General features: G+C 48.8%; 2 protein-coding genes across 3 annotated transcripts; one reads left to right on the top strand and one right to left on the bottom strand.

The window, feature by feature from the left end:
- Positions 1-232: 232 nt before the first annotated feature.
- On the top strand, positions 233-4,102 carry RPA3 (replication protein A3). Its single transcript, XM_072154882.1, has 4 exons — positions 233-420; positions 1,154-1,228; positions 1,583-1,691; positions 3,761-4,102. The coding sequence occupies exons 1-4, from the start codon at positions 322-324 to the stop codon at positions 3,841-3,843; spliced, it is 366 nt and encodes a 121-aa protein (XP_072010983.1). The 5' UTR covers positions 233-321; the 3' UTR covers positions 3,844-4,102.
- Positions 4,103-7,290: 3,188 nt separating this feature from the next.
- Positions 7,291-18,888, bottom strand: MIOS (meiosis regulator for oocyte development). Of its 2 annotated transcripts, none has more exons than XM_072154363.1 (11): positions 18,732-18,888; positions 15,368-16,691; positions 13,980-14,075; positions 12,232-12,489; positions 11,980-12,149; positions 11,825-11,890; positions 10,674-10,832; positions 10,210-10,362; positions 9,522-9,726; positions 8,651-8,780; positions 7,291-8,574 (listed from the first exon to the last, which is right to left on the bottom strand). In XM_072154363.1, exons 2-11 carry the CDS (start codon positions 16,668-16,670, stop codon positions 8,478-8,480), a joined length of 2,637 nt encoding a protein of 878 aa, XP_072010464.1. In that variant the 5' UTR covers positions 16,671-16,691; positions 18,732-18,888; the 3' UTR covers positions 7,291-8,477. The 2 variants fall into 2 exon arrangements, with proteins under 2 accessions (XP_072010464.1, XP_072010465.1); XM_072154364.1 differs by having other exon boundaries at positions 18,715-18,871.
- Positions 18,889-20,862: the final 1,974 nt, after the last annotated feature.

Below are 20,862 nucleotides of genomic sequence, written 5' to 3'. Positions count from 1 at the left end.
ATTATTTTAAAACTTCTCTTATAACTCTATTTCTTTCATCTACTTTTCATTGTAATCGCGCGGTTCCTTTAGTAATAATACATGAACTAGAAAAGAAGACGGTTAAAGACGTTTGCCAGGTTCCAAGATGGCGGGTGTGGGCTCTACGCCACGCCAGAAGCGTGCCTTGTGATTGGCTAATCGGAGTGCAAGGTTCGCGCTGATTGGTTCTTGCTGACTAGAGGGTAGCGTACTTTGGATTGGCCAGTCGGTGTCAGGTGGTTTTCTCGGTGATTTCCCGCCACACGGAGATCGTTGTGAGGTGATTGTGAAGAGGAGATAATGGGAGACTTGAATGACTTACCGCGGGTCCGGATCAACACCAGCATGCTGGCCCAGCACATAGGACAGCCCGTGTGCTTTGTGGGCCGGGTGGAGAAGGTAACTGATGTGTGTCCCTGCAAGGCCCATAGATGTACTATAACTTTTTGCAAAAGTTTGTGCTCCCCCACCCCCCAGTAAATTAAAATTTTCTTATGTAATGTAATTTATTACCTTGTACAGGGATAACACACACAGTGATGTCACGGCGCGCAGGGATAACACACACAGCGATGTCACGGCGCGCAGGGATAACACACACAGCGATGTCACGGCGCGCAGGGATAACACACACAGCGATGTCACGGCGCGCAGGGATAACACACACAGCGATGTCACGGCGCGCAGGGATAACACACACAGCGATGTCACGGCGCGCAGGGATAACACACACAGCGATGTCACGGCGCGCAGGGATAACACACACAGCGATGTCACGGCGCGCAGGGATAACACACACAGCGATGTCACGGCGCGCAGGGATAACACACACAGCGATGTCACGGCGCGCAGGGATAACACACACAGCGATGTCACGGCGCGCAGGGATAACACACACAGCGATGTCACGGCGCGCAGGGATAACACACACAGCGATGTCACGGCGCGCAGGGATAACACACACAGCGATGTCACGGCGCGCAGGGATAACACACACAGCGATGTCACGGCGCGCAGGGATAACACACACAGCGATGTCACGGCGCGCAGGGATAACACACACAGCGATGTCACGGCGCGCAGGAGAGCTGGCAACTCCTGTAGTAATGACCGGGAATTCTCTTTATGACAGGTTCACCCTACAGGGACATCATTTGTTCTCTCGGACGGAGCGGGAAAGAACGCCACAGTGGAATTGTCAGAACCTGTAAGTAGATCCTTCAGGCACCAGGATTTTGGGGATTGGACATCAGGGATGCTGCAGTAAATAAAGCTGTTTCGTGTTGTTAGTGTTTGTATTGTATAAGATCTCCGCTTGCTGCTATCACGTTGCGGCTGATTGTTTGATTGAATTAATGCTCACCCTGAATTCTGTGTGTTACTATATATGTTACTATATATGGACACTCAGTTACTCTATATATCCGTCTGCCAGTTATTCAGGTTCTGCACCGTAAAGCTGGGCTTGAAGGGAGCACAGCTCGGGTCTCTTACTGCTCTCCTCGGTTTGGGGGAGTCGCTGCCAGTGACTTCTCACCATCTTATTCATTCTCCTCCTCAGCTTGATGAAGAATTATCTGGTGTGATTGAAGTGGTTGGGAAAGTAACCCAGAAAGCCACCATCATGGGGGTGTCCTATGTGCCCTTCAGAGAAGATGTCGCCTCTTTTGGTAAGTAGAGAGATTGTGGTATTAACCAAAACATTGCTGGTATTGTAGATTTGTACCGTGTAAGTCATAGAGAGCAGAAGTAATCGGGTGATACCTTTTTGAGGACAACTGAGTATATTTGATGGTGAAATATAGCATAACAGCCTAACATCTAGCACTAATAATTCCTTTATTTATATAACGCACACAGATTACTCAGCGCTGCACAGAGCTTCCCAAATCAGTCCCTGTCCCCAATGGGGCTCACAATCTAATCAACTTAACAGTATGTCTTGGGAGTGTTGGAGGAAACCCACACAAACACAGAGAGAACATACAAACTCTTTGCAGATGTTGACCCTGGGACTTGAACCCAGGTCCCCGGCGCTGCAAGGCTGTAATGCCACTGAGCGCTGCAAGGCTGTAATGCTAACCACTGAGCCTTTGTGCTGCCCATAGTATTCCCCAAAAATCACCATCAAATATACTCGGCTACCCTCAAAAAGGTATCGCCTGATTTCTTCACTGTTCTTTAACCAAAACAGTCTCTTGCTGAAGGAAAACTAATTTTAAAGGGAACCTATCATCAGGATTTGACACTGTAACCTAATGACAGGTTCCCGTAGGCCACTTAATATGAATTACAAATATTCTTTTATAATGAACATCCTTGGCTCCATTCAGTTTTAAAGGTATATAAAAGTTGCTTGGGCTCCCGGCCAGCTAAGAGCATTGAGTCATGGGGGTGTGAAGCGATATTAGAGCTCTGCCAGCTCTCCTTCCCCTCTTACCCCGTGCTGCCGGCACATCTTAGTCAGCTGCCATCTTCACGAGGAGAGTGAATAGAACTAAGAGAGTTCATTATAAAAGACGACTTGTAATGCATATTAAAAAGTGAAATCCTGATTACAAGTTCTCTTCAAAATTCAGTCCTTCAGTAACAATTTGTGTATAAGGACTGGTATCCTCCCAGAGAAGCGATGGGGATATGCTAATTGGTTGGAGTTATGACCACTGGGTCACCTGTCCATCTGTAGTCTGATCTCCCCTAATGTGTGGCAGACTAAGCTTGTGCCCTGTCGCCTTCTGTGCTGTCTATGGCATTGCTTGCATATGGTGCAGACAGTGCCATTGATAATGGAGGGAGCTGCAGGGCCCATGCTTGTCCTGATATTTTGGTTAATGGGAACCCCCTTTCAAAAATTGGATGGACCTTCATTAATCAGCAGGCTAACCCCTAAACTTGGAACAACCCATTTAACATTGGTCCATATTTAAAATGCCTTAAAGGTAACCTACCCCGAGGATTCTACAATCAGAAGTGGATTCCTCCTGCTGCCTCTGCCCTAATCTGTAATTCAATAATCCTGGAACATTACTTGTTAGAAAACTTTATTTTAGTTATATGTAAATTACCTGCAGAGGCTCCTGGGGCGTGTACTAGCCTGGCCGTGCATCGGGAGCGAAGGCTACTCCATGCCCCAGGAGCCTCTATAGTTAAACGTTATTATCGTAATATGTAAATTAACTAGTTGTATTAGATTACCAGATCTTTAAATGACAGATTAGATCAGAGGCAGGCAGGACGCATCTACCATCACATCTACTTCTCATGGCAAGTTTCCTTTAAGTACAGTAGCGGCTGATCTTATTGCTGTATTCATTTGAATGGGATAAATATGCTACAGTTTGGTAGTGGTGCAAAGGGACACCCCACAGAGAAGGGGATAATATTATGATTGGGGTTTGGCTGCTGGATCAGAAAAGAGACCCCACTCCTCCTAAATAATTGGAGCTGTGGATCTCTTGTGCAGAGCTGCTCCATTAATTCTCAATGGCAGTGCGACATGGGGGAGACCTGTATTTGGCTGGACTCGTCAGTCATGTAAAGAGTTTCATCTGCCTCTCCTTTCACCCCCTTGTTCTGTGATTGCATGGGGGTCTCTTTGCTTTGCCCCCAACCAATTTCTCCACTATACTTTGGAATAGGGGTCATTATTCAATCATGGACCTTTCCCTTAGTCTGACCTGCAGTTGCTTGTATTGGGTTTTCTCCTGTCTCATTGTCCCTGTCTGGATCCCTCCTACAGATCTGAGCCTTTATGATGAAGCCGTGAAGATCATCAATGAATTCCCACAATATTATCCCTTTGGACAGAAAGGACTAGAATAAGTTTTCCTCTTGCAGCCCCTCGGAGTTGTGGATTGTGCAGCCTGTGGCCTCCTCCTCCTCCTGTATTATTTTATTCCAGCTGAATAAGCATTTGGTATCAACTTTTACCTTGGATTCAGAGTTAGAACTGGTCCAGAGACATAGGCTGCAGGATGGTCCCGCACCCCACTGACTATCCTGCGGTGAGTGCATTCAGGCAGAGTCCTGCTGTAAATCTCGTCATGTGTTCACATTGAAAATACACTTATTATTTTTTAAAGTGTCTTTGTATTTACTTTATCTGTGATTGGGTCTAGAGCTAATTTTTTTTTAAAGGGGTGGATAGGGCCTAACTTGCTGATTTGGTGGGGGTCTTTGATGAAACACCCACAGATCACGAAAACGAGGGGTCCTAGGTAGATCGGTGAGTGTGGCGCTCAGCAATTTCCATCTGATCCATAGAGATTAATGTAGCAGAACGGTCATGCACAACAGTCTGCTACATTATGACAGAGACGAGGGGTCCGACTGAGGTACCTGGGACCCCTCGTTTTTGTGATCTGTGGGGGGTCTCATCACTGATCAGCAAGTAAGGCTCCATCCACAGGATAGGGCCTAACTTATGTTTGTGGGAAAACCCCTTTAATTGACTTGTAAAAGTACATGAATAGAAAGATTGTTATCCACCAATCACAAAGCAGCCTCTTTAGTGCCATCTGTTGGAGGGAGCCACCCTTCAGCAGCCCATGCACTGTGAGTCAGAACATGTAGAATATAGTGGCAGCTAGCAGTAGACAGCAGGTTTGGGGGGCACTTGCATCCTGACAGGGCAGTTAAAGGCTTTTGCATTAGGGAATCCTATATGCTGGGTATGCAAAAAGGTTGTAGCGCCACCTGCTGGTGACTCCTTCAAAGGGGCATAGGTGGAACCTGCATCAGACTTCAACAATTATCATTCCGTCTAAAGGCCAAGCAGTCTGTGGTCGTTGTATTCCTGCCATAGCAGCGCTCTCCTCTCGCTCACATCAACTTGTATGGTAGTTACAGAAACCATTTAACACTGACCCCCCCCCCCAGCACGACCGTCCCACCAGTGACCAACCACTTTAAAGAGCCTGGCAGCATGACTATTCAAAAGGATAAGACACTCATCTGTCTTGTCTGCCCTTTGATTCAGAGACTGGTCGCTCTACTGAGGCCTTAGATTCAGAGGTCGGTCCTTCTGCTTGAGACTGCAAACCCATCATCATATTTTCACCACTATATGTGTCACACTGGGCAAATTCCACCCTAAAGATCAGGTTAAGGTTAGCGTCATACAGGAGTAATCAGTATTATCCACAATGTGTACAGTGTAAGGACCCTTTCACACAGACTTATATAGTGGCCATATGCTACCTGCGCCAGCTGAAAGTATGATATAGATAGATAGATATATATATAGATATATCTATCTATGTATGTGTGTGTGTGTGTGTGAAGGGGGCCCAAAAGTGTAGAAGGACAACACTAAAACAGAATATTCTGCAATATCCCTGCTGCAAAAAGTGAAGGATTAAAATACGCTGCATATTGATTTCTGCCGAATAGTGAGTGCAGCTCTGGAGTATAATACAGGATGTAACTCAGGATCAGTACAGGATAAGTAATGTCATGTATGTACACAGTGACTGCACCAGCAGCAGAATAGTGAGTGCAGCTCTGGGGTATAATACAGGATGTAACTCAGGATCAGTACAGGATAAGTAATGTCATGTATGTACACAGTGACTGCACCAGCAGCAGAATAGTGAGTGCAGCTCTGGGGTATAATACAGGATGTAACTCAGGATCAGTACAGGATAAGTAATGTCATGTATGCACACAGTGACTGCACCAGCAGCAGAATAGTGAGTGCAGCTCTGGAGTATAATACAGGATGTAACTCAGGATCAGTACAGGATAAGTAATGTCATGTATGTACACAGTGACTGCACCAGCAGCAGAATAGTGAGTGCAGCTCTGGGTATAATACAGGATGGGATCAGTACAGGATAAGTAATGTCATGTATGTACACAGTGACTGCACCAGCAGCAGAATAGTGAGTGCAGCTCTGGGGTATAATACAGGATGTAACTCAGGATCAGTACAGGATAAGTAATGTCATGTATGTACACAGTGACTGCACCAACAGCAGAATAGTGAGTGCAGCTCTGGGGTATAATACAGGATGTAACTCAGGATCAGTCCAGTATAAGTAATGTCATGTATGTACACAGTGACTGCACCAGCAGCAGAATAGTGAGTGCAGCTCTGGAGTATAATACAGGATGTAACTCAGGATCAGTCCAGTATAAGTAATGTCATGTATGTACACAGTGACTGCACCAACAGCAGAATAGTGAGTGCAGCTCTGGGGTATAATACAGGATGTAACTCAGGATCAGTACAGGATAAGTAATGTCATGTATGTACACAGTGACTGCACCAGCAGCAGAATAGTGAGTGCAGCTCTGGAGTATAATACAGGATGTAACTCAGGATCAGTACAGGATAAGTAATGTCATGTATGTACACAGTGACTGCACCAGCAGCAGAATAGTGAGTGCAGCTCTGGGGTATAATACAGGATGTAACTCAGGATCAGTACAGGATAAGTAATGTCATGTATGTACACAGTGACTGCACCAGCAGCAGAATAGTGAGTGCAGCTCTGGGGTATAATACAGGATGTAACTCAGGATCAGTACAGGATAAGTAATGTCATGTATGTACACAGTGACTGCACCAGCAGCAGAATAGTGAGTGCAGCTCTGGGGTATAATACAGGAGGTAACTCAGGATCAGTACAGGATAAGTAATGTCATGTATGTACACAGTGACTGCACCAGCAGCAGAATAGTGAGTGCAGCTCTGGGGTATAATACAGGATGTAACTCAGGATCAGTACAGGAGAAGTAATGTCATGTATGTACACAGTGACTGCACCAGCAGCAGAATAGTGAGTGCAGCTCTGGGGTATAATACAGGATGTAACTCAGGATCAGTACAGGATAAGTAATGTCATGTATGTACACAGTGACTGCACCAGCAGCAGAATAGTGAGTGCAGCTCTGGGGTATAATACAGGAGGTAACTCAGGATCAGTACAGGATAAGTAATGTCATGTATGTACACAGTGACTGCACCAGCAGCAGAATAGTGAGTGCAGCTCTGGGGTATAATACAGGATGTAACTCAGGATCAGTACAGGAGAAGTAATGTCATGTATGTACACAGTGACTGCACCAGCAGCAGAATAGTGAGTGCAGCTCTGGGGTATAATACAGGATGTAACTCAGGATCAGTACAGGATAAGTAATGTCATGTATGTACACAGTGACTGCACCAGCAGCAGAATAGTGAGTGCAGCTCTGGGGTATAATACAGGAGGTAACTCAGGATCAGTACAGGATAAGTAATGTTATTTAATCACTCAGGATCCACAATTATTTACAAAGTCAATTTATTTAAATTGTGAAACATCAGAAGGTGAACATTCACTTTAGAAACACAAAATACAGAACAGATGCATATAAAAAGATTCTGGCTCAAAAGCTTCATGACTTCATCCTCAGTAATGACCATCGGTATCACATCATTGGGGATCGGACTCTGTAGCATCACTGACACATGTGGGGCCTCTCCTTAGAATAAGTCGGGAATATTTTAAACCCTGATGACCCCATTAAGGAAAAGAAAAACCAACACAGCAAATCAGATTTTACACAAATGATCTTCAAGCAGTTGGATAAAAGGAAGTGACCAATTAGAAAACGTCTCAGCTGGAGTAACATCATAGATAAGGCTTGTGAAGAAACGGAGGACCTACCTATAAAGGGATCTGGCACCTGGTGTGACCATACAGACTACAACCACTGTTCTGTATTGTCCCTGGAGAAAGGAGTCATCAGACCTTTGTATATGTTGAGGTAATGGTTTACATTACAGGGTTGTAGCTTCTTCAAGTGCACTGGGGGAGTGTCCTTACACTGCGGTGTTCTGTGCAGCCAGTGTTGGGTATTGTCAAGGAAGATACATAATCAGACTTTTCTCTATGTATTTAGTAGCCATAGAACTATAAACTATGGATATATATTCCAGGATTGCAGTGTCCTCACACTGCCAACTATAAGGGCTATAGAGCAAATCCATCCTCAGAGGAGCACAGTCCTGCTACAATCCTGGAATATAAATTCATACTTCACAGTCCTGCTGCCACTAAGAACTTACACAAAAGTCTGATTACACATTTTCCCAGGGACAATGGGACAATCCTTACACTGCTGTGCACTGTGCAGCCATTGTTAAGGACACCCCCCAAGTTCTTATGGAGAAGCTGCAATCCTGGAATATAAATCTTTGTATCACAGTCCAAAGGTTTGATTACACAGCTCTCCAGGGACCATACACAACACTGGCTACAGTCCGCACGGTCCCTACTGATAGCTTACCCCCAAAAATATATATATTTTTTTTCCTTAAAATGACTCATTTCCTGTAACAAGCTGCTTTTTGCAGATCACAGTCCTCCTATCCGCTCTGTGTTATAACACTGTAACCTCCCGCTGTCAGTAATGTTAGGCCTTCTGCTGTAGCAGTTCACACACACGTGGTACACAAGACGTGGCCAGACTCAGGGCTGTGCAGACTCTTCAGGGACCAGGTTGCCTGTTGTATCCAGCTGCATGCACTTGCAGGAGCAGGCCGACACCGGGCACTCCGTATGATCCCTGCAAGATGTAGGCATGATATAGGGAGGACATTGGAGACTGGAGTATTATGACTGTATCCCTGCCGCCTCCTCACCTGAACCAGCTCATCATGTGCCCCGCGTGGCCGCCGTGGCGACAGTTGTGGCACCAGGTGAACCAGTTGTTGAACTGCGCCACCTTCTTCTCCTTGCTCAGGTCTATCTTCTCGTCAGACTTTGATGCTCCTGAGCAGAGGACAGATTATAATAATCCAACACACACCATAGGATTATTACAGGGGTCCGGCTTATGTGTACCGAACTCTAACTCTCCCCATCGTCAAGATCTCTGATCTCAGTCAATGACTGAACTGCTGAATACATTCAGTGGCAGAAGCCGAGTACATAGCTGAGAAGTGGAGACAATTGTATCCAGTCTAGACAATGCTCTGTGAGCTCCACAGCCCCAACTCCACACTGATACATTGTAGCAATCCTGTACACAACTAGTCCTTCTCTCTGCAGCGTATTAGAGACAGCTGTATCCAGTCTAGACAATGCTCTGTGAGCTCCACAGCCCCAACTCCACACTGATACATTGTAGCAATCCTGTACACAACTAGTCCTGCTCTCTGCTGAGTATTAGAGACAGCTGTATCCAGTCTAGACAATGCTCTGTGAGTTAAACACATCGGCAGCAGCTGCACAGATCTCTGATAGTTTGCTACAATGTATCAGTCTGCAGTCCAGGCTGTGAGAAGGACATGTACAGAGGTTACAATTAAAACACAATGTTCATTAAAAGCAGTCTGTGTACTGTTATGGGCCGTGTCCGTTTCCCTCCCTTCCCTCCCCCCCCCTTATAATAAAGTCTGTGTACTGTTATGGGCCGTGTGTCCCCCTCCCCCCTTATAATAAGGTCTGTGTACTGTTATGGGCCGTGACCTCCCTATAATAAGGTCGGTGGGTTGGTAAGTGCTCTGTTACCTGGACTACTAGAGACCGGATTTCCCATGTTAATGAGGCAGAGGGCGCAGCGTGGCAGAGGTTTTCGGCAGCCGGGACAACTGGTGAACTTTGATTTGGTGGGTGACCCGCTGACCCCATACTGACCGAATCCTCGGCCCTGGTGCGGCATCGGGGAGCAGCTGTAGGAGATGGACTTCCCGCAGAAGTTACAGCTCACAAATACCTGCAAGAAATAAAATCCTTTCAATTCTGGTGAGACAGAAACAATTTCTGCAGCTCTACTTTACTTTCCCCCCTTGCTTGCTGTCAGTGAATGGACAACCCTTATACGTCTTCCATTAATAGACCCGTGTCCAGTCTATCCTATGCTCTAGTCAGTTTCTAGTTTGGTGCAATGTATCATAGCTCAGGATCACTGCTTGCTTGTTTGGAAAAATTGTCATAAATTTTTAAATTGTTTGTTACAATGTATCAGCCCTAAGCAAGAGGTAACGAGAAGAAACATAAAAGAAGTGCCGGGGTGAGAGGTCAGAGAAGGGGGTGATGGAGAGAGACTGGAGGAAGGAGGAGAAGAGAGACTGGAGAGAGACTGAGGAGGCAGAAAGGGAATAAGGAAGAAACGGAAACAGAGGTTGGAGGAGGTTCTGGTTCTGAAGGTCAGTAGATGGCGCTCTCCTATATAAGTGATGAGTAGGATCCGACAGACCTGTGCCAGAGGTTTGGAGCTGGGATCCAGTTTACTGCGGTGAATATCAAACTCTGCTCTCTTGTGCCAGAACCTCCAGGCGTCCAGCAGGTTCCTGTAGTTTTCTATCCAGTACTGGACTCGCTCGTCCTTCAGAACATCCGACGGTGACCCCTGCACATGTCCAAGAGAAAAGCAAAGGGTTCAATTATTTTGTGGGATCAGGGGAGATCTGCCAAACTCTACTCCCCATAGACACCAGAACATCTTGGACCTCCGCTGAGCCCATGACAGCACAGAATCTCTCTGCATGGACCGGAGGCTGCACCCTCAGAGGTCACGGCCTGACAACCTATCCCCAGGACCTCTCATATAGAGATCATATTTTAGTCCTTAAACAAAAAAAACAAAAACAAAAAACTTGTATGAAAAAGGAAAAAAAAGAGCTAAAAAAAAAAATCACATAACCAGATCCTGGCACTTACCTGCAGCATGCAGTAACTCGCCGTCTGTACATCGCCGGTCCTGTCCACATAACTTTCTATCAGGTCCACCCCGTCCTTTGTCAGTCCCGTCAGGACGATCCCCTCCAGGTTCCCGACCTCCTTCATGTCTTGGGTCAACTTATCAATGTACTTTATCAACTGCAATAAAAGGTATAGAATGTGAGGGATCTATACAGATCACAGCCTGGAGCAGAGAGAGCGCACCTCTGTGGATAGCCCCGCCTCCCTGACCCCCACTCCTGCCCAGCTCCACCTCCCTGACCCTTGCCCCGCCCAGCGTCGTCTATCTGACCCTCGCATCCCCTCTGCAGCACCCCACTTCTCCCTGGCTTCCGCCCTGCAGAGTGCCCCCTCCCTGACCCTTGCTTCCGCCCTGCAGAGTGCCCCCTCCCTGACCCTTGCTTCCGCCCTGCAGAGTGCCCCCTCCCTGACCCTTGCTTCCGCCCTGCAGAGTGCCCCCTCCCTGACCCTCGCTTCCGCCCTGCAGCGCCCCCTCCCTGACCCTCGCATCTGCCCTGCAGCGCCCCCTCCCTGACCCACAAATCCACCCTGCAGAGTGCCCCCTCCCTGACCCTCGCTTCCGCCCTGCAGAGCGCCCCCTCCCTGACCCTCGCTTCCGCCCTGCAGAGCGCCCCCTCCCTGACCCTCGCTTCCGCCCTGCAGAGCGCCCCCTCCCTGACCCTCGCTTCCGCCCTGCAGAGCGCCCCCTCCCTGACCCTCGCTTCCGCCCTGCAGAGCGCCCCCTCCCTGACCCTCGCTTCCGCCCTGCAGAGCGCCCCCTCCCTGACCCTCGCTTCCGCCCTGCAGAGCGCCCCCTCCCTGACCCTCGCATCCGCCCTGCAGAGCGCCCCCTCCCTGACCCTCGCTTCCGCCCTGCAGCGCCCCCTCCCTGACCCACGAATCCACCCTGCAGTGCCACCTCCATGACTCTGGATAAATAGGACTGTAAAGAGTAGCCACACTTGCGCATCCACACCACTGACTTAGATACTAGCGATACCAGCACATCCCAGTGAATGAATCCTCCCCAATGAATGTGTGGATTCCATATTGGGTGGAGACTGTGAACACTATGTTTATTATATGGCATTGATGTTAAGAACATCAATGGGTACAAAGTCACATCTCACCTGAGCGTCATTCAGGAACAAGCAGGCGAAGGCCACGCGATCCCTCACCGCCATCGCGCATTCAAACTGGAACAACATGGAAACCGATACATGAGATCACTGCGGCTCCCCTGGACCACACATACACATATATATATATCAACCTGTGAACCTACCAGCACGGTGTCATAGGAGCCGGGGTCACTGGTGAGGAAGGCAAACATGACGGCGAGGTAAGGGTTACTCAGCTGGTTCCGCAGGGAGCTGCACATCTCTCTCCAGAGGGAATTCTTCTCGTCCGTGTATCCGGACAGCGCCATCGCTACCACATTCAGGTTGAGATCTCCTGCAAGGATCCAGGCCAGGGATTAGTAACAGCGGTCACCATGTGTGGGGCCACCCTGAGTTACCGGAGCTGAGCCCCCCACCTTTCCCGGTGGACGCCCCCTTATTCAGGATCTGGATGGCGCGCCGGATGTCCAGGTTAAACAATGATATGGCCGCCGCTCTCTCCCATTCTCCTTCTTGTTCCAGTGAGTTCAGGAAGGGTCCGATGTCGGTGTCCGATCCCTTCTTTCTCCAGCCGCAGAGCTGCAGCGCCAAACTCCGCTCCTCGCTGACGTAATGGACCACATCCGCCTGGCGGTCAGAACCGCTCCAGCTGCTCCGGACGCTCTCTGTCGTCCCTTTAAAACATTGTAACAAACTGTAGGATACGCGGTGCTGTACACTGGGGTACTAGGCTGTAGTAAGCACAGAAAGATTATTATATATACAAAAATAATCTTAATTTACGGGTTTTCTATAACAGACTAGGTAAATGTAGAGCGCTAAGAGAACAGCAGTGTGAGAATACACTCCAAGAAGCTACAATCCTGGAATATAAATCCATACATCACAGTCCTGCTGCTACTACCAACATATACAAAGGCCAGATTACACATCTCTCCAGGGACAATTCATAACAAGGGCTGCAGAGAACACAGAGCACAGCAGTGTGAGGACATCCCCCACCCTTCTCCAGGGCACTTGGTTAACCTACAATCCTCGAATATAAATCCAGATTTCACAGTCCTGCTGCTACCGACATACACAAAGTTCTTATTAAACATCTCTCTAGGGACAATACCTAACAATAACTGCACAGAGCACAGCAGTGTGAGGACACACCCCCAGTCCACTTGGAGAAGCAACAATTATGAAATATAAATCCATATTTTACAGTCCTGCTGCTACTAATAACATATGCAAAGGTCTGATTACACTTCTCTAGGGAAAATGACCAAACACTGGCTGCAGACAGCACAGAGCACAGCAGTGTCAGGAAAAACCCTGTGCACTTGAAGAAGCTACAATTCTGAAATGTTAATCCATATGTCACAGTCCTGCTGCTACTAACGACAAAATCTCACACAGAGGTCTGATTACACACTTCTCCAGGTACAACACCTAACATTAGCTATAGACACACAGACAACAGCAGTGTGAGGGCACACTCTACATCTCTCCGGGGACAATACCTAGACAATGTCTGCACAGAGAACAGCAGTGTGAGGATACTCCCCTAGCAGCTACAATCCTGGAAAATAAATTAAAAAAAAAAAAAAAAAATCACAATCCTGCTACTACTAACAACATAAAACAAAGGTATGAGCGCACATACATCTCTCTGGGGACAATACCAAACACTGGCTGCAGAGAGCACAGCAGTGTGAGGACATGCACCAAGTGTACTTGGAGAAACTACAATCGTGGAATATAAATTCATATAAATTCATATATCACAGTCCCGCTGCTACTAACAACAATAACTTACTCAGAGGTCTAATTACAAACCTCTCCAGGGATAACACCTAACATCAGCTGTAGAGAGCGCAGAGCACAGCAGTGTGAGGGCACATTCTCAGTACTACAATCCTGGAATATAAAGCCATATATCACAGTCCTGCTGCTACTAACACAAAGGTCTGATTACACTCTGCAGGGACAATACACAACATTGGCTGCAGTCTACATGGTCACACCTGCTGACAGGTTCCCTTTAACTACCATGAGACGCTAAATACACACCAGTAAGAGGATATTTTCAGCCTTCACATATTCTGCCGGCACCTGACTACGACTACGGGTGCCGCCAGCAATGAGCCCACGTCATACACTCCACAGATCTTCTTACCCAACGAGGATTTCACAATGGCCTTAATCCCGGCGTAGACCAGCGATCCCTTGTTGCTGGACTTCTGGTCGATATCTTCAGCGTACTGCTTCATAAGTGATGACAGGTATAGGAAGACACCACATGTGAGTCTGGATATACACAGCACACTGCTGGAGCATAGGGGGCGCCGCAGAGCATCATTTATAGACCCCCCAGTGACTGCACAGTCATTTACTATCCTAATCTTGTTTAGGGGAAAATCTACTTAAAAGGGGTTGTCCAAAGACTCAGGGTTATTCCCTATTCACAAAGGGGGTCGTGTTCTGCCTAATCAATGGAGTGAGAAGCCGGAAGAGCTCCCTGCCGCTCCATTCACTCCCTATGGCAGTGCCATCACCAGCCGTGCTGGAGGCAATGAATGGAGCAGAGGGTGCATGTCCCACCTGCCACTGCATGTCCTGTGATCAGTATTTTATCCCAAATTCTGTGGATGGGGAGAACACTGGATATGGTCCTAACATTGGACATGGAAGAAGCCTCCTACATCCACAGCAGCGGATCTGCAATGTTCTGGTGCTGGGTCCATAACCTACAATACAAGTTGCCTGCTACGGAGAGACCCAAAGATGATAGAGGAGACATCAGGGCCGCGGACTGGATATCGGCCATATTTCCCCGAACTGAACACTATAAAGGACTAGCTTGGACTACATCATGGTTGACGAGTACCCAGAAGGACTACTATTCAGTGCATTAAACGAAATCTATCATCGCAACCCATCCTGATAAACCAGGGACATTACTCATAGCTCAAGGCACCGGGACTGTGGTAATCTTCTTATATTTGTTATCCATGGTCTTCTTCCTTCTAAAATCAACTTCCAAAATTATGATAATGAGCTAGAAAGTCTCTGGGAGGTGTTACGGTTGCTGTAGCTTCACAGGCTGTTACACTGTCTCCACCTCCCATCTGCCCGGTCAGCACATCCACCCTCCCTCTGCCTGCTGTAATCTCACACAGTGGGAGGGGGAAGTGCTCCTGCACAGTGTAAAGCGCCAGAGCCCTTCTGGCTCATTAGCATAATTATGAAAGTTGATTTTAGAATGAAGGAGGCCATGGATAACAATTATAAGAAAATTCCCACCTTCACGAGGCCTGGATCTACGAGTAATGTCCCTGGTTTATCATGGTGGATTGTGAGGTTTCCTTTAATCATGTATATAGTACAGCACAGCAGCTCGGCAGGGACTCCTAGCGTCATACTATGATGCTGGGAGTCCCAATCCCTGCACAGTGTCCAGTCCAGCCCAAGTCACCACCACACAGAACCAACAATGTCAATAAGCCAAAGCCTTGCTGTATTATTTGGGGGTCCTGGACACTTACAGGTCTCATAGAAGGATATAGTGCAACGTGTACCACAGAGACTTGAGCTGAGGGTCCTCATTCCCGGCCAGTAGATGGTTCCTCCAGACCTGCTCCGTGTCCAGGCCGTAGCGCGATAGCGCCCGCAGCCTCATCTTAGTGGCGATGTCCTTCTCCGAGGAGCTGTCCTTCCCCTCCTCCGTACATTCATAGAGCTGCCTGCTGCACGCCCACATCAGCGACGTGTTGGGACTCCACGCCAGGGATATCCGCTCGAACACTGTGAAGTCCGACATGGTCCTGTTGGGGGTGACCACCACCATGCGGTTCTGACTGGTGGGATGCCACGCGAAGGAGGCGATGTAGTTATCGCAGGGCTGGACGCTCCGCTCTATGATGGTCGGCTCGGTTTCGTCTCCGATGGGCGTGGGGGTGTGCTGCATGTCGTACAGTCTGATGATATTACTGTCCCGGGTCAGGGTGGCGAGGAGTCCGGTCCGTGTCGGGCACCAAGCTACTTTGCTGAGGGGCTTAGGCTGCTCCGTAAGAGTCAGCACCGGTTTCTCGAATTTTCGAAGGTCCCATATGGCTACTTGTCCCTCGAAGAAAGACGCCACCCGGTCATGGAAGTGGGGGTCTACCGTGACGCCCTGCACCGCTTTGGTGTTGACGAATATTTTCTGGTTGGTATTTCGGAGGTCAAATATGGCCAAGTTCCGGTGCATCCCGGCCAGGAGCAACTTCTGATCCCTAGGAAGCCAGCAGAGGGACAGGCAGGCGTCGTTCTGGCCCAGTTCATACAGCGGTTTGGTCACCACTGAGCTGCTCTCGTTGTCGCCCGTTGCAAGGCGGACCTTCTCCATGGGGGCGCTGGCGTCGGGGGTGTACTTACTACAGATATCCCAGACGGATACGGAAAAGTCGGCTCTGTGCTTATCCAAACCTGCCGCCAGCCAGTTACTATCCAGGGGGTTCCATGCCAGGGTGTTGCACTGCCGGGCGTGTTTAGGCACAAACTCCTTACCAATCAGATCCCTACATTTAGAGTTGTGGTCTTGGCCCAGGCTGGTGAGCACTACCCTGCCGTTAGCCTGGCCCACAGCCAAGAGGCATTCAGGGTCGTATTTAGGATACCAGGCGACACATTTCATGTAGGGGGTATCAGAGTTAATGGCCAGGAGGGTGGCGGTGGTCTCCTCCGAGAGGCGCAACGATCCGGCCTTCAGCTCAGAATTAGAATTGGCCCTGGATTCAATGTGATAAAGGATGAGCTCCGAGTCACACACCACAAACCTGTCCACATGGTGCGGGGCCCACAGGATGTCCGGCTTAGAGCCACTCATTGTTATACAACGCAGCAGTCACTAAGAGAAATACAAAACCAGCATAAGTCATGTCATGTATGTACACAGTGACTGCACCAGCAGCAGAATAGTGAGTGCAGCTCTGGGGTATAATACAGGATGTAACTCAGGATCAGTACAGGATAAGTAATGTCATGTATGTACACAGTGACTGCACCAGCAGCAGAATAGTGAGTGCAGCTCTGGAGTATAATACAGGATGTAACTCAGGATCAGTACAGGATAAGTAATGTCATGTATGTACATAGTGACTGCACCAGCAGCAGAATAGTGAGTGCTGCTCTGGGGTATAATACAGGATGTAACTCAGGATCAGTACAGGATAAGTAATGTCATGTATGTACACAGTGACTGCACCAGCAGCAGAATAGTGAGTGCAGCTCTGGGGTATAATACAGGATGTAACTCAGGATCAGTACAGGATAAGTAATGTCATGTATGTACACAGTGACTGCACCAGCAGCAGAATAGTGAGTGCAGCTCTGGGGTATAATACAGGATGTAACTCAGGATCAGTACAGGATAAGTAATGTCATGTATGTACACAGTGACTGCACCAGCAGCAGAATAGTGAGTGCAGCTCTGGGGTATAATACAGGATGTAACTCAGGATCAGTACAGGATAAGTAATGTCATGTATGTACACAGTGACTGCACCAGCAGCAGAATAGTGAGTGCAGCTCTGGAGTATAATACAGGATGTAACTCAGGATCAGTACAGGATAAGTAATGTCATGTATGTACACAGTGACTGCACCAGCAGCAGAATAGTGAGTGCTGCTCTGGGGTATAATACAGGATGTAACTCAGGATCAGTACAGGATAAGTAATGTCATGTATGTACACAGTGACTGCACCAGCAGCAGAATAGTGAGTGCAGCTCTGGGGTATAATACAGGATGTAACTCAGGATCAGTACAGGATAAGTAATGTCATGTATGTACACAGTGACTGCACCAGCAGCAGAATAGTGAGTGCAGCTCTGGGGTATAATACAGGATGTAACTCAGGATCAGTACAGGATAAGTAATGTCATGTATGTACACAGTGACTGCACCAGCAGCAGAATAGTGAGTGCAGCTCTGGGGTATAATACAGGATGTAACTCAGGATCAGTACAGGATAAGTAATGTCATGTATGTACACAGTGACTGCACCAGCAGCAGAATAGTGAGTGCAGCTCTGGAGTATAATACAGGATGTAACTCAGGATCAGTACAGGATAAGTAATGTCATGTATGTACACAGTGACTGCACCAGCAGCAGAATAGTGAGTGCAGCTCTGGTGTATAATACAGGATGTAACTCAGGATCAGTACAGGATAAGTAATGTCATGTATGTACACAGTGACTGCACCAGCAGCAGAATAGTGAGTGCAGCTCTGGGGTATAATACAGGATGTAACTCAGGATCAGTATAGGATAAGTAATGTCATGTATGTACACAGTGACTGCACCGGCAGCAGAATAGTGAGTGCAGCTCTGGGGTATAATACAGGATGTAACTCGGGATCAGTACAGGGTAAGTAATGTCATGTATGTACACAGTGACTGCACCAGCAGCAGAATAGTGAGTGCAGCTCTGGAGTATAATACAGGCTGTAACTCGGGATCAGTACAGGGTAAGTAATGTCATGTATGTACACAGTGACTGCACCAGCAGCAGAATAGTGAGTGCAGCTCTGGAGTATAATACAGGCTGTAACTCGGGATCAGTACAGGGTAAGTAATGTCATGTATGTACACAGTGACTGCACCAGCAGCAGAATAGTGAGTGCAGCTCTGGAGTATAATACAGGCTGTAACTCGGGATCAGTACAGGGTAAGTAATGTCATGTTAGGGTCAGTAGTATATAGTATATATGTGGCACAGGCTCTGGATGTATAGATGTAATAACACCTCAGTAATGCAGCCATAAAGGAAGTTGCTGTGGAACTATAAGTCCCAGCATGCTTTGCAGCCGCCGCCTCCAGCTGCATGCTGGGACGTGTATATATACCGTATATATGTGTATATTAGTACCTCTGTGGCGCTGTTACCTGGCAGTAGAGGACGCGCAGGGCTCCGCCGCCCCCGGGTTACTGGGCTCCGGACACTCGCACCTGACCTCCGGTTTCTCCGGTTGATGATAATTTGTAGTGGATGAAGGACCTTTGATGACGTCACGAGCACGTGACTGGGCTATCTGGTGGGAGGGGCTAGTGTAGAGTTTGGAAAGTGCAGTGAGCGAGATAGAGAAGGAGTGTACACTCACACTGAGGGAATGTGATAACAGAGAGAGGAGGCCCCATAGGCAGGGAATGGGGGATAGGGGGTGTCCATCCTATAGGCAGGGAATGGGGATAGGGGGAATCCTGCCTATAGGCGGGGGATAGGTGGTATCCTTCCTATAGGCAGGGCATGGGGGATAGGGGGATCCTTCCTATAGGCGGGGGATAGGTGGTATCCTTCCTATAGGCAGGGCATGGGGGATAGGGGGATCCTTCCTATAGGCAGGGTATAGGGGGTGTCCTTCCTATAGGCAGGGCATGGGGGATAGGGGGTATCCTTCCTATAGGCAGGGCATGGGGGATAGGGGGTATCCTTCCTATAGGCAGGGCATGGGGGATAGGTGGTATCCTTCCTATAGGCAGGGCATGGGGGATAGGGGGATCCTTCCTATAGGCAGGGTATAGGGGGTGTCCTTCCTATAGGCAGGGCATGGGGGATAGGGGGTATCCTTCCTATAGGCAGGGCATGGGGGATAGGTGGTATCCTTCCTATAGGCAGGGCATGGGGGATAGGGGGTGTCCTTCCTATAGGCAGGGCATGGGGGATAGGGGGTGTCCTTCCTATAGGCAGGGCATGGGGGATAGGGGGTGTCCTTCCTATAGGCAGGGGATAGGGGGTATCCTTCCTATAGGCAGGGCATGGGGATAAGGGGTATCCTTCCTATAGGCGGGGTAGGGGGAATAGGGGTGTCCTTCCTATAGGCAGGGCATGGGGGATAGGGGGTGTCCTTCCTATAGGCAGGGCATGGAGGATAGGTGGTATCCTTCCTATAGGCAGGGCATGGAGGATAGGGGGTGTCCTTCCTATAGGCAGGGCATGGGGGATAGGGGGTGTCCTTCCTATAGGCAGGGAATAGGGGGTGTCCTTCCTATAGGCAGGGCATGGGGGATAGGGGGTGTCCTTCCTATAGGCAGGGAATAGGGGGTGTCCTTCCTATAGGCAGGGCATGGAGGATAGGTGGTATCCTTCCTATAGGCAGGGCATGGGGGATAGGGGGTGTCCTTCCTATAGGCAGGGCATGGGGGATAGGGGGTGTCCTTCCTATAGGCAGGGAATAGGGGGTGTCCTTCCTATAGGCAGGGCATGGGGGATAGGGGGTGTCCTTCCTATAGGCAGGGAATAGGGGGTGTCCTTCCTATAGGCAGGGAATAGGGGGTGTCCTTCCTATAGGCAGGGCATGGAGGATAGGTGGTATCCTTCCTATAGGCAGAACATGGGGGATAGGGGGTATCCTTCCTATAGGCAGAACATGGGGGATAGGGGGTGTCCTTCCTATAGGCAGGGCATGGGGGATAGGGGATGTCCTTCCTATAGGCAGGGCATGGGAGATAGGGGGTGTCCTTTCTATAGGCAGGGCATGGGAGATAGGGGGTGTCCTTCCTATAGGCAGGGAATAGGGGGTGTCCTTCCTATAGGCAGGGCATGGGGGATAGGGGGTGTCCTTCCTATAGGCAGGGAATATGGGGTGTCCTTCCTATAGGCAGGGCATGGGGGATAGGGGGTGTCCTTCCTATAGGCAGGGAATAGGGGGTGTCCTTCCTATAGGCAGGGCATGGGGGATAGGGGGTGTCCTTCCTATAGGCAGGGAATAGGGGGTGTCCTTCCTATAGGCAGGGAATAGGGGGTGTCCTTCCTATAGGCAGGGCATGGAGGATAGGTGGTATCCTTCCTATAGGCAGGGCATGGAGGATAGGGGGTGTCCTTCCTATAGGCAGGGCATGGGGGATAGGGGGTGTCCTTCCTATAGGCAGGGAATAGGGGGTGTCCTTCCTATAGGCAGGGCATGGGGGATAGGGGGTGTCCTTCCTATAGGCAGGGAATAGGGGGTGTCCTTCCTATAGGCAGGGCATGGAGGATAGGTGGTATCCTTCCTATAGGCAGGGCATGGGGGATAGGGGG

This window comes from Engystomops pustulosus, chromosome 5 (assembly GCF_040894005.1).
Source record: "Engystomops pustulosus chromosome 5, aEngPut4.maternal, whole genome shotgun sequence".
Classification (NCBI taxonomy): domain Eukaryota; kingdom Metazoa; phylum Chordata; class Amphibia; order Anura; family Leptodactylidae; genus Engystomops; species Engystomops pustulosus.
The sequence above is the reverse complement of the archived record's forward strand: the minus strand, read 5'-3'. Positions and strand labels throughout refer to the sequence as shown.